This window comes from Sprattus sprattus (assembly GCF_963457725.1).
Source record: "Sprattus sprattus genome assembly, chromosome: 12".
NCBI lineage: Eukaryota > Metazoa > Chordata > Actinopteri > Clupeiformes > Clupeidae > Sprattus > Sprattus sprattus.
This window is the reverse complement of record NC_137910.1, coordinates 6,656,852-6,668,258: the sequence shown is the minus strand read 5'-3', so window position 1 is coordinate 6,668,258 and position 11,407 is coordinate 6,656,852. Positions and strand designations below refer to the sequence as shown.

At 44.7% G+C, this 11,407-nt stretch overlaps 3 protein-coding genes across 3 annotated transcripts in view; 1 reads left to right on the top strand and 2 right to left on the bottom strand.

The window, feature by feature from the left end:
- Positions 1 to 1,369: 1,369 nt before the first annotated feature.
- Positions 1,370 to 3,312, bottom strand: borcs7 (BLOC-1 related complex subunit 7). The gene is made up of 5 exons (XM_080849366.1): positions 3,179 to 3,312; positions 2,723 to 2,785; positions 2,451 to 2,494; positions 2,213 to 2,233; positions 1,370 to 2,099 (listed from the first exon to the last, which is right to left on the bottom strand). Exons 1-5 carry the CDS (start codon positions 3,308 to 3,310, stop codon positions 2,048 to 2,050), a joined length of 312 nt encoding a protein of 103 aa, XP_080705492.1. The 5' UTR covers positions 3,311 to 3,312; the 3' UTR covers positions 1,370 to 2,047.
- Positions 3,313 to 3,610: 298 nt separating this feature from the next.
- On the top strand, positions 3,611 to 6,608 carry cyp17a1 (cytochrome P450, family 17, subfamily A, polypeptide 1; the record flags this gene model as incomplete). The annotated part of the gene is given in 9 exon segments (XM_080848753.1): positions 3,611 to 3,784; positions 3,788 to 4,126; positions 4,229 to 4,367; positions 4,543 to 4,772; positions 4,886 to 4,972; positions 5,137 to 5,346; positions 5,615 to 5,784; positions 6,067 to 6,170; positions 6,322 to 6,608. Coding segments are annotated over 9 exon segments (1,740 nt in total).
- Positions 6,609 to 6,997: 389 nt separating this feature from the next.
- fbxw4 (F-box and WD repeat domain containing 4) overlaps positions 6,998 to 11,407 on the bottom strand; it is a 64,648-nt gene continuing 60,238 nt past the window's right edge. The window contains exon 11 of the mRNA XM_080848387.1: positions 6,998 to 10,857. Coding sequence (XP_080704513.1) covers positions 10,004 to 10,857 — 854 coding nt within the window. The 3' untranslated portion in view covers positions 6,998 to 10,003. The remainder of the gene's footprint in view (positions 10,858 to 11,407) is intronic.

The following is an 11,407-nucleotide window of genomic DNA, read 5'->3' as shown; positions in this document are numbered from 1 at the left end:
TATATTAGAATCTTCGATACAACAGGGGCTGATCCCCCCCCCCCCCCCAAAAAAAAAAAACCTGAACAGTCACACAACACACATAGGACAGATGGTAGTGAGTACCCTATAAAGTCTAGTCCAGGGGCAATTTTGTAGGGGCCTTCATACAAGCGATATGAAACAGTGTCATTAGTCCTGAAGTGAAAGTTAAGCAAATCATAGGTGCTTTTATACAACTGATTTGAAACTGATTTGAAGTGTTATCTGTCCTTAAGTGAAAGTTGGCTAGGTCATGTTTATCTGTGGTTACACGTGCAATGGGTTTTGCATGAAGATGAGACTTTTGTTGACTATTGTTGTTGACTGAAATGTATAAATTGTTCGGCTCTTCTTTGCAGCCAGTTCAGCTGAGTTCATTTAAAATACGTTTCTGTCAATGGGTAGCTATTCTCCTTGTGCGGCCGTATTAACTGATAAGCTGGAATTTCAAGGTTTGAGGGAGGAACATTTTCTTCACCTCAAGGTTTTGAAGCCTGCCTCCTTGTACACTGCAGTGTGGCACGCTTGGAATTGCAATGTGTTTGCATTCTTGAACTATCCAAATGGGATACAAATGTGCGTTACTGCGCAAGTAGGACATCTGCATTGATTCATTTATTGACCTCATCTGTAATTTTTCTGATAAAAAGGGGGAAAAATGGATCACAATGTGTCAGAAAATTATTGTTTTTTTTAAGAGTGGAAATATATGCAATAACAAAAGTATCGAGATGCATTAAATGCATGGGAACTTTGGTACCCTTATCTGGTCTTTACCTGAAAGTGTTCTTTGCATGTATTGTTCATTGAAAAGCACACCCATCACCTTTAGGGACATATCTCATGAAGGTCTTGTGCTACACATCAGTTATTAGCCAAATGGAATAAGATGTTCTTGTGTTTGACACAGTGTTTTATGTTGCACAATATATATACACTTATCAATATAATCACTTATACGCAACCATTTGCAATGCTGCAGTCTTGCATTACTTTCATCGAAAAGATAGTCGTGAATAGGGCTTCGAATCGCGTTCGCACAAGGTTTTTACGGGAGGGTTTTGGATAAAGTGCTCCTACGCATCGTAGAAGCACTTTATCCAAAACCCTCCTGTGAAAACCTTGTGCGAGCGCGATACAAAGCCCACATATGGCCAAGGCTGGGGGCTAGGCCGGACATCTGCTCGGCCTTGCCCAGATACAGTTCTATTAGCCCTGGCACCACTTAAAATGCCTCTGCCCAGAGAAGGGTGTAGGAGTAAACTGGGTACACGTATCACTTCTGTAAACACCTCACGTTTGACACTGTAAAATATGTCAACAAAACAAGTACCATTAGAACATGACAGCAAGGCATTTCATTTTATTTAGTCCAAGTTTCACATAATAACAAAATGACAGTGTATCAATTTCAAATATCATTTGAATCAAAACACTGTGTTGTCATTTGCATCTGCAAATATAATCACTAGGCAAAAGATGAACTCAAAAGGTAATTATTTACAAAAAAAAAGATATTACTTGACATATATTACTGGAGAACAATGACTTATTGACACTGCTTACTGTTACACATTCAAATCTGAGAATCCCTGTCTGTCACCCTGGCACTTCAAACCATGACTGAATTGTGTAAACATTTAGCAAAATGCACGTTTTTGTAATGGTAATAACAAATACAAAACTAACAAATACCTGTAAAAGCCTTCCTGGGGAAGGCCCTGTGCTATTGATCTGCAAAATCAATCATCAGTAACGTGAGCATGGTCAGGACACATAAATAAATACAATTCATAAACACAACACAAACAAAAGCCATCAGCCCACTTCAAATGTCTCAATCTTTGAGAGGGTAAACTGTATAAATACAAAACAAAGCCATCTTTTTTTTGTCAAAATACAAGTGTAAGTATAGGCTGGCCTGCAGTGCAAAAAGACGTATGCAGTATCACATAAATAATATTCAAAGCTGAATAGGACAGACCCAACAGTGGGAAAGAAGTGTCCCTCCTTTTTATTTTTGAGTTTACTTTAGTAAGTGTTTCAGTTGGTCCTGAAGATTTCTGGAGTTTTCCACACTGTCAGCAAGACAAAATAAGATTTGAGCACAGAATGTTCACTTTAAATGGCTTTGAATTTAAGGTGAAATACAATTATCTCACGCAAAAAGAGGGGGGTTATTATGACTTACTTCTTCTGAATGGCCTCCTGCCTGAAGGGTAAAATGAACATAAATTAGACTTGGACACACAGAAGCTAAAGTCACTCATCTCTTACCTACAGCATGGTCAGCTTATTAGCCCGCTGAGTAGCTTGACTGTTCTCCCTTGTATGTTGCTTTGGACAAAAGCGTTTGCTAAATGACTAAATGCAAATGTAAATGAGTTAAAACTACAGTGCATTATTACAAAAATGTAAGAGATACTTACTGGTACTGCAGATGTGTCGTTATGATGGACATCTTTCTAAGGCTCTACATATATTGAGAAAAATACATTATAAACAACAAATGATGATTTGTCATCATTGATGTGATCACACGTTTGTCAAATACGGACGTTTATGATCATGCCTCAGATTGTAGATTACATGAATTAAGCCCGTTTACCATTTGGAAGCTGTACGCGTATACCAATGTTTATGATCATGCCTTCATTTGTAGATTATATTAATTAACTAAGGGAATGTTGGGGTGACTTACATCTTCTGAATGCAGGATGGCATCTTCTTGAATTACCATATTTCTGGCCGCTTGGCTAAGAAGCTGAAATAGATGATTTTATATTAAATGAAACAAAACAAAAACTCCACATACTTTGCAGTGACATCATGGTTTTTAACAGACTAGCTAAATTACAGTCACGTCACTCGCTAACGGAAGACCAGAGAGGAAGTCCACCTTTCTTACTGTATACCACTATACATAAAGCTGAATTTACGAAAGTGTGGCGTGGTTTCCAGCACAGTTCTTAGTTTGTTTTCTCGGTTTGCACGGAAAAACAAGCATAATTAAACCTGAAGTTAAAACATTTCCTAGCTACCTTAACTTACTAGCTATTACTCTACCGTCAGCTAGTCATGCTACAACCAAAACACAGCTTTGATAGTGACTATTTTCAGTACACAAATCACTCTCTCTCCCGTTGTCATCAATCACCTCTTGACTGCGTGATCCCTTCAAAACCTGACGAGTGAGGGCGATTACATCTCCACTACAAGACCCCACTTTATCCGATAAAAGGCCTTTAACAGACTGTCCAAAGCGGGGTTGCGGATCTGAGGACGCCATGATGTATCACCATCTACGGCGTGGCAAGATGGACAAACTAGTAATATTGTCAACGGCCAGAAGTCACAACGGAAATAACACAACAAGTACAGAATAACCAGTATCCAAATCTTTGTGTGATTTTTAATAGTCCTTTGTAACGTCACCTGAGTCTGTAGCAATTTAGCTTCTAGGCAAAACTATAAGAAATAACAGACAATGGAAATAGTTAATTTGTATCAATTTGATTTAGCTGATTAAGCTTTTTATAAAAAAAAAAAAATACCTTATCTCACATCTGTTTCAGTTGGCTTGTGTCACATGAAGATAGTTAAGGTTAAAATATTTGGGGTCAAGGGGATGACATTGAAGTTCCTGGATAAAATCCCCTTGCCACCACCTGCAGTCCCAGTCGGCTGGCGACCATGCAGAGCAGACTCCCTGGCAGTAGTGGAAGCTGAATTCAACATTCTACAGCCACCGCAACAAACAAACTAAAAACCAACTCCGCTGAAAGCTGACACAATGGCTTGGCTAATTTGCTCTTTTCTGTTCTCTGCATTCATGATGATTCTTTTAGTTAAGAGGAAATTTTTTGCATCTAGACTTGGAAACAAGAGCCCCCCAGCTCTGCCCTCCCTCCCCATCATTGGAAGCCTCCTCAGCTTGCGGAGTGATCGACCACCGCACATTTTCTTCCAGGAGCTGCAGAAAAAGTATGGCGATACTTATTCTCTCAAGCTGGGGTCGCACACCCTCATCATAGTCAACAGTCACCAACATGCCAAAGAGGTGCTCATAAAGAAAGGAAAAACATTTGCTGGGAGACCACGGACTGTAAGTAGACAAAGGATTCTGAATCGAGAAATGCTTGTACGTTATTTGATGGAACATAAATCTCTTTTGAATTTAAATAAACAGAGTTCATTTCTGTTTAAGGTCACCACAGACATCTTGACGCGTGATGGAAAAGACATAGCCTTTGCAGACTACAGTCCCACTTGGAAGTTCCATCGCAAGATAGTGCATGGATCTCTCTGCATGTTTGGAGAGGGGACTGCTTCAATTGAGAAAATCAGTGAGTGACCAGGAATGCACTTAGGCATAAAATTACGGACAGAACATCAAAAGCAACCACCAGGACCATTGTGCTTTTGACTTATGTCATGTCTTTACTATACTGATTTGTTTCCCTGTCCTCTTCTCTCTGTTTTTTCCTCTCATGCTTTCTCTCTATTTCTTTCTTCCCTCAGTCTGCAGGGAGGCTGATGCCATGTGTAAGAACCTGGGAGAGATGCAGAGCTTGGCGGTAGACTTGGCTCCAGAGCTGACCCGTGCCGTCACTAACGTGGTCTGTTCCCTGTGCTTCAGCTCCTCTTATAAGCGGGGAGACCAAGAATTTGAGGCCATGCTTGACTACAGTCAGGGAATAGTGGACACGGTCGCCAAGGACAGCCTGGTGGATATATTTCCATGGCTACAGGTAAACTTCAGTGTTGTCCGGTCATGGTCATTAAATAACAGGCATGATCACTTCAAATGTTGAAGTTAGATGTTAAAGTCACTACTACTATACATGATGTTCTTTTTTGACAGATTTTCCCAAACAAAGATCTGGACATTCTTAGGGACTGTGTGTCTGTCAGAGACAGGCTGCTTCAGAAGAAATATGAAGAACATAAGGTACACGAGACGAGGCAGGAATGTTTGGACAGTCTCGTCCGTTTAGTCTTGAAGGCTGATGTAATTTTGGTGCAATCTCTTTATTGGTTGTGTGGCCTTTCAGAGCCAAGTACTATCAAGGCATCTTTAGTGTGTGTCGAAACGATCTTTGTCGCCCCCTGCAGACGAACTACAGTGATAACGTCCAGAGGGACCTGCTAGACGCATTACTGCGGGCCAAACGCAGCTCGGAGAACAACAACACAACCACCCAGAATGTGGGCCTGAGTGACGATCATCTCCTCATGACCGTTGGCGATATTTTTGGGGCAGGAGTGGAGACAACCACTACTGTTCTGAAATGGTCAATCGCATATCTAATCCATCATCCACAGGTAGGGAAAGGGGATTCAAGGTGTTTTTTTAAAGGGTCTGTCCGATTGGTCAATAAATATACTGTTCTGACTGCATATTAAAACTCTAAATTCATATTCAAACTAACAATACAAAAAATACCATTCAGAAACTTTCCTAGATTACATTTTTAAACGGAAAACATTTAATCTTTACTTTACTATAAAACTGAACCCTTGACCTTAAAGCCAGCAGTATAATGTCCAGAGTTTAACTTGTTCCGTTAGTGATGCTGTTGCTTGTGTTCAGGTGCAGACCAAGATCCAGGAAGAACTAGACAGAAAAATTGGAAAGGACCGCCACCCTCAGCTCAGTGACCGGGGAAACCTTCCGTACCTGGAGGCCACCATCAGAGAGGTGCTGCGCATTCGGCCTGTCTCACCACTTCTCATTCCCCACGTGGCTATGGCAGATGCCAGGTAAACGCTCTTTGAGTTCCTTTGGTGTAAAAGAAACAAACGTGACAGAAAAAAAAGAATGGATCCTAATATTGCCTCAAATCAGCTATTAGTGAGATTAGTGAGTGACATTCAAATCTGACCAGATTTTTGCAGTTATGAGTGTCTTAACTAAATGACATGAGGTCAAAACTGGGACAAAACTGTAATTTCTGTCTTACATGGAACATAATGAATGTCCTAGTGGAGATGTGTTTATGGACGGCCATGATTCCCTGATGTATGATTTCCTCTGCCTTGCAGTATTGGAGACTTCACTGTTAAAAGAGGGGCTCGAGTCATTGTCAACCTCTGGTCTCTTCATCACGACCAAAAAGAGTGGATAAACCCTGAACTCTTTGACCCTGGTGAGAACAGAACACAGTAAAAAAAAAAAAAAAACTGTTCCAACACTAACAAAAATACCATAAAAGGAAAATATCATGCTTCAATTATCGAGATAAGCTAAACAAAGCACCATCTTGCAACCCCTCTCCTCCTTTCTCTGCTCTGCCCCAGGCCGGTTCCTGGACAAGGAGGGCGCCGGCCTCTGCTCCCCGTCAGCCAGTTACCTGCCGTTCGGAGCCGGGGTGCGGGTGTGCCTGGGGGAAGCCCTGGCCAAGATGGAGCTTTTCCTCCTCCTGTCCTGGATCCTGCAACGCTTCACTCTGGAGGTGCCCGTGGGCCACCCGCTGCCCTCGCTGGAGGGGAAGTTCGGGGTGGTCCTCCAGCCACAGAGATACAAGGTCCTCGCCCGCCTTAGGGAAGGCTGGGAAAAGGGCCAGGCCTTCCGGACAGAGGAGTAGAAGTGCCTTCCAGATGAAGATGGCCATTCATGTGTGTTCTCTTCCAGCATGTTCTTCTTTAAATATTGTAGTCTCATTCTGTGCTGAACACGTTTGTCATGCTTTGTGGTGATGATGTGTGTATGTTGCAGACACTAGTGTGTTATGTTCATAAGGAATATTATAAATAACATTCAAAACAAAGACCTTGGTATCACAGTTTTCTTCAGGACACATGCAGTATGACTGTATTTTTTGAACAAAGAGCAGCACCAATATCTGCTCTTGAAAGCAGGAAGTGAAATCACCCTTAAACAGTGTGTGCCTTCATACTGGTTGAACCAGAACCTCAGAAGCTTATGAAATCATTCCTGATATGTCAATAACAATTAAAAAAGGATGCAACAGTCTTTAACTTTAACAAATATTCTCTTTATTTACACGTAATAATCTTCAGTACTGACTCATTTGGCTGACTTGAACCATGACAGAAAAGGCAAATGGTTTTAAAAACGGATATAGTACCTGGACTCATATGGAAAGCTATGGCTCCCGCCACCTTGATGTCAAATCAGACATTGCAAATAAACCCACTACGTTGTTTAAGTTAAAACAGTGCAATGACGCCTTATTCAGGCAAAAGAAACAATAAAAAAAAAAATACAAACATCATATAAGATTCCATATGACTTCTTTCCAAACCATTCTTATTTGGTCGCAATACATGAAAGCTGGTGTTGATAGCTACTAACAACAGCTGCGGAGGAGCACCATGGGACGGACAGCTGGGTTGATCAGTCACTCATTCACCATGACTCCGTGACAGCAAATGCCATTAGATAAAAACAGAAAGCAAAGGGGGACCAAACAAGCTGTTAGTCATGCCCATACGCAATAAACCTGGTGGCCAGTTTCTGTTCTGGTTTTATTCTGAGGCGCCTAGCCTATATGCGGTCATAAATGTTACCAGTACATGGGGGTACATTGTTTGTAGAACCAGTGTTTCCAGCCCCGAGACCCTCGTGTAGGTACTTACGCTATCTGACAGCTGATGTTTTCCTTAGAGAATTAGGCCCACCTGGTACCATCTCCAGGGCTGATGGCCCATCAGTGGCCTTTGAACTGTGGCCTATCTCTGTGTCCTCTGTCGAAGCCTGCCACTCAGGTGCTCCACATGATGGCTCAGATAAAACACAATACCCACAGAGGAGAGTCCATTTGGACAGGGATGACACAGCCAACAAACCCATGCACTGAAACTCACACACACACACACATTTAAACTTTCCCTGTTCACCAACCCCCCCCCTCCCCCACACACACACACACACACACACTACAGGCTTTCTGTCCATCTGACACAACACAACCCGCAAGTATACCTTCTTCTTCCCGCAGTGTGGAATTTATTGCGGCAGCTTTGGCCAGTTTGCCAATATTGGCAACAGGCAGGACACCGAAACTTACAAGCTACAGAGCTCCATTCTATAACCTGTAGACACAGTCCTCAACAACCAATATACCACAATATGTCTGCATGCTCTTGATCCGATAGGACACTAGGAAGAAATCTCCTACTGATAGACTACCCAAAAAGCTACACAATCTAGCGCTTATGACTGTTAGTGGTAATAACATTCCCTTATAGTGCCATGACGTTAAATCCTTCCCCTCTAAGACCAAATAGTACACCATCAGCAAGACATGCCATCTTTTAAAGACACAAAAACTCTCCAAAAGCTTTTTTTCTTCCATTTTTAAGGGCTTGTTTATGAAAAACTACTACAACCTGTCTAACCAGACACTCCAGAACAGGACTAAACCAAGCCAGGGTTAAGTTCAGGAAATGCATTTAATCTCGTACTGGCCTTGGCTTCGTCTCCTGGTCTTGAGGCTCCAAACACATAAGATAAGGCAAACGGAGAGAACAAAACAATGACTAGAACTAAAACAAAAAAAGAAAAGGCACCATTATAGTTAAGTGTGCTTTCTGAAGACATAACATGCTGATGCAAGGCTCCGCATCATTTGCAGCACAGGCAGTCGTTTTTAAATGCCTGGGAATAGGGGAAAGATCCTATTCATTTTTAAATGTTTTACATTGAAACAAGATGATATGATATGTGTACAGTAGGCAAAATGGGTAGGCACTGCTAAGGAGAGGGGCACCGCTCCAGACAGCCTCTTTGGGTTCAACTGTCCATTGAATGGGATGCTGACTGAAGATCATCCACACACACACACACACACACACACACACACACACACACTGGAAACATGTGCTTGACTATTTAAGTCCCACTCAATCATTACACTCCCGTGTCTTCCACGGAGTTCAGTGGCTTTGAGTTTCCACCTTGAATTTTGAGGCGAAGTGCTGCTTAACAAACTTGTTGTCGGAGGAGACGAACCAGGTCTTCACGTGTTTCAGGTTTTTCTTTTTTGTGGTTTGTTTGACTTAAGGAGTTTCCCTTTTTTTTTTATTTTTTTTTTTTTTTTACAGTTCCTCAATTTTTGCAAGGTTTGTTCTAGTTCTTTGTCCATCTCCAAGGTTGAGGTACCCCAGGTTGAGGGCTAGGCTATGCAGTTTGCACCACCACATACAAAAAAGTGAGTGTAATCTGCAGTGCTCATCTTCTTATTTGAGACCTGTTCATGTTACATTCTGAACTCATGAGGCTCTTTGTTCCTCTCAATTAGACACAAGTAAATCTGAAATCACCTTCTTTCATTGTGACATAGGCTATACAAACACCGCTAAATGTACCAATACAATATGCTTCCCCCTAAGTAATATAATCCTCTTACCGAGGAGGCGGGGACGTCTGTTATGATACAGGCTACTACTGAATATGGCTACACAGGGTACTGTAAGTCTTAACTAATAATGTTTGCCAGTGGACAGCACGTACAGTACTGGACAGAGGGGCTGAAGCAACGCGACCCTCTTTTTAAATTTGCTTGCATCGTGTAACCCTGTCCCGCACACTGGGACAAGGTTTACTAACGGCCTGCTACTAAAGCTCGTCATCCCGCCAGTGGCGGTGAGCGCAGTTCTCTCTGCAGGCTCGCTGTTAGGAAACACACACACACACAGGCAGCAGGCTGGCGGGATACCAAACACAATATCCTCCGCTATCCCACAAGGCACCAGGGCTAGCCTTTACATTGGCTATCCTATACACACGTCAACACCAGGGGATGCCAATCAGTTCAGCAGAGGCAATTATTCCCCCTTCCTCCCGCAACTCAATTTCACATAAGACAAGTTGACGAGCATACTGCTCACACACGCATACTGGTCACACACGCACACACACACACACACACACACATATATGAAAGTACAGTGAGGGAGTAAAGGGATGTCGCACAGACTGAGGAGACTTTGTGTCTCGGTATGCGATGCTAAGTGCTCAACTCTGGCTCTCAGCGCTGCCCTGGGTGTGGGAGCCGTCCTGTTCGCTGATGGTGTGCAGGTGCAGGCAGACTGGGGAGCGTGGCAGTGAGGCCTGGGCGTGCTGCTCCTGCCCCTGCTGTGGTTGATGATGGGGATGCTGAGGCTGCTGGGCATGCTCCATGCCCTCGGGGGCCCCACGCTCCTCATCCCCCGGCCCCACTGGGTCGTGGCGCTGCCCGTGGTCCTGGACAACACCACGAGGGTGGCAAGTGTCGCAGAAGGCATGAGGGCGCAAACCCTCCTCTTGGTTGTCCATGAGCCGCTCGAGCTCCTTCATCCGCTCCTCGTCGTCCTCCTCGTCGTCCTCCTCGTCCTCCTCGCCCTCCCCCACCCCTCGGCTGCACACGCACACCTCGATGCCCGAGTCGCCCGTGAAGCGGCGGTGGCGCCCGGGCGTGCGGTCCTTGTCGTCGAAGGGCTCGCAGCCCGGCTCCTTGCAGCAGTCTCTGGCCTTGCTCCGTGCCGGAGGGGTGTCCCCGGCCAGTGGAGCCACGTGCGGCGGATGCTGCCTGCCCTCAGGCAGGGTCCCGGGGAGCGGCTTGCCATCGTCCCTCACCCCTCTGGAGCCGAGGCTGGAGACCGGCAGGTGGAGCTGCTGCTCGGGGCTGGGGGCGGAGGTGGTAGAGGGGGGCCCGGGGCCGGAGAGGCTGGCCGGGCCCTGGGGGCAGTGGGTGACCAGCTGCTCAGTCTGTGTGGGGCTGCCACCGGTCTCGATCACCACTGTTTGGGGCGGACTGTAGGGGGGTGGGGGGGTCGGCGGCCTATTGACCACCTCCTCATAGGCAGGCAGCAGGTAACTGGGCAGGAACCCTGCAGAGAAATAAGAGAGGGACATATGAAAGGAGAGGAAGAAAAAGAAGAAATGAGTGAAAGAAAGAGAGAAAGAAAGAAAGAAAGGAGGTAGGGAGGGAAAGGAAGCCAAGCCTTACTGAGGTAGAAGGGCAGTGTGGTGTAGTTGTGGGCCTTACTGAGGTAAGAGGGCAGTGTGGTGTAGTTGTGGGCCTTACTGAGGTAAGAGGGCAGTGTGGTGTAGTTGTGGGCCTTACTGAGGTAAGAGGGCAGTGTGGTGTAGTTGTGGGCCTTACTGAGGTAGAAGGGCAGTGTGGTGTAGTTGTGGGCCTTACTGAGGTAGAAGGGCAGTGTGGTGTAGTTGTGGGCCTTACTGAGGTAGAAGGGCAGTGTGGTGTAGTTGTGGGCCTTACTGAGGTAGAAGGGCAGTGTGGTGTAGTTGTGGGCCTTACTGAGGTAGAAGGGCAGTGTGGTGTAGTTGTGGGCCTTACTGAGGTAGAAGGGCAGTGTGGTGTAGTTGTGGGCCTTACTGAGGTAGAAGGGCAGTGTGGTGTAGTTGTGGGCCTTACTG

What these genes read in the sequence shown, in the direction of transcription:
- borcs7 (XM_080849366.1), bottom strand. Translation starts at nt 3,310, where the DNA reads ATGGCGTCCTCAGATCCGCAACCCCGCTTTGGACAGTCTGTTAAAGGC. An exon ending in CCATCCTGCATTCAGAAGAT is followed by an intron (nt 2,495 to 2,722) that starts GTAAGTCACCCC and finishes CAATATATGTAG; the next exon opens with AGCCTTAGAAAGATGTCCAT. An exon ending in ACGACACATCTGCAGTACCA is followed by an intron (nt 2,234 to 2,450) that starts GTAAGTATCTCT and finishes TTTACCCTTCAG; the next exon opens with GCAGGAGGCCATTCAGAAGA.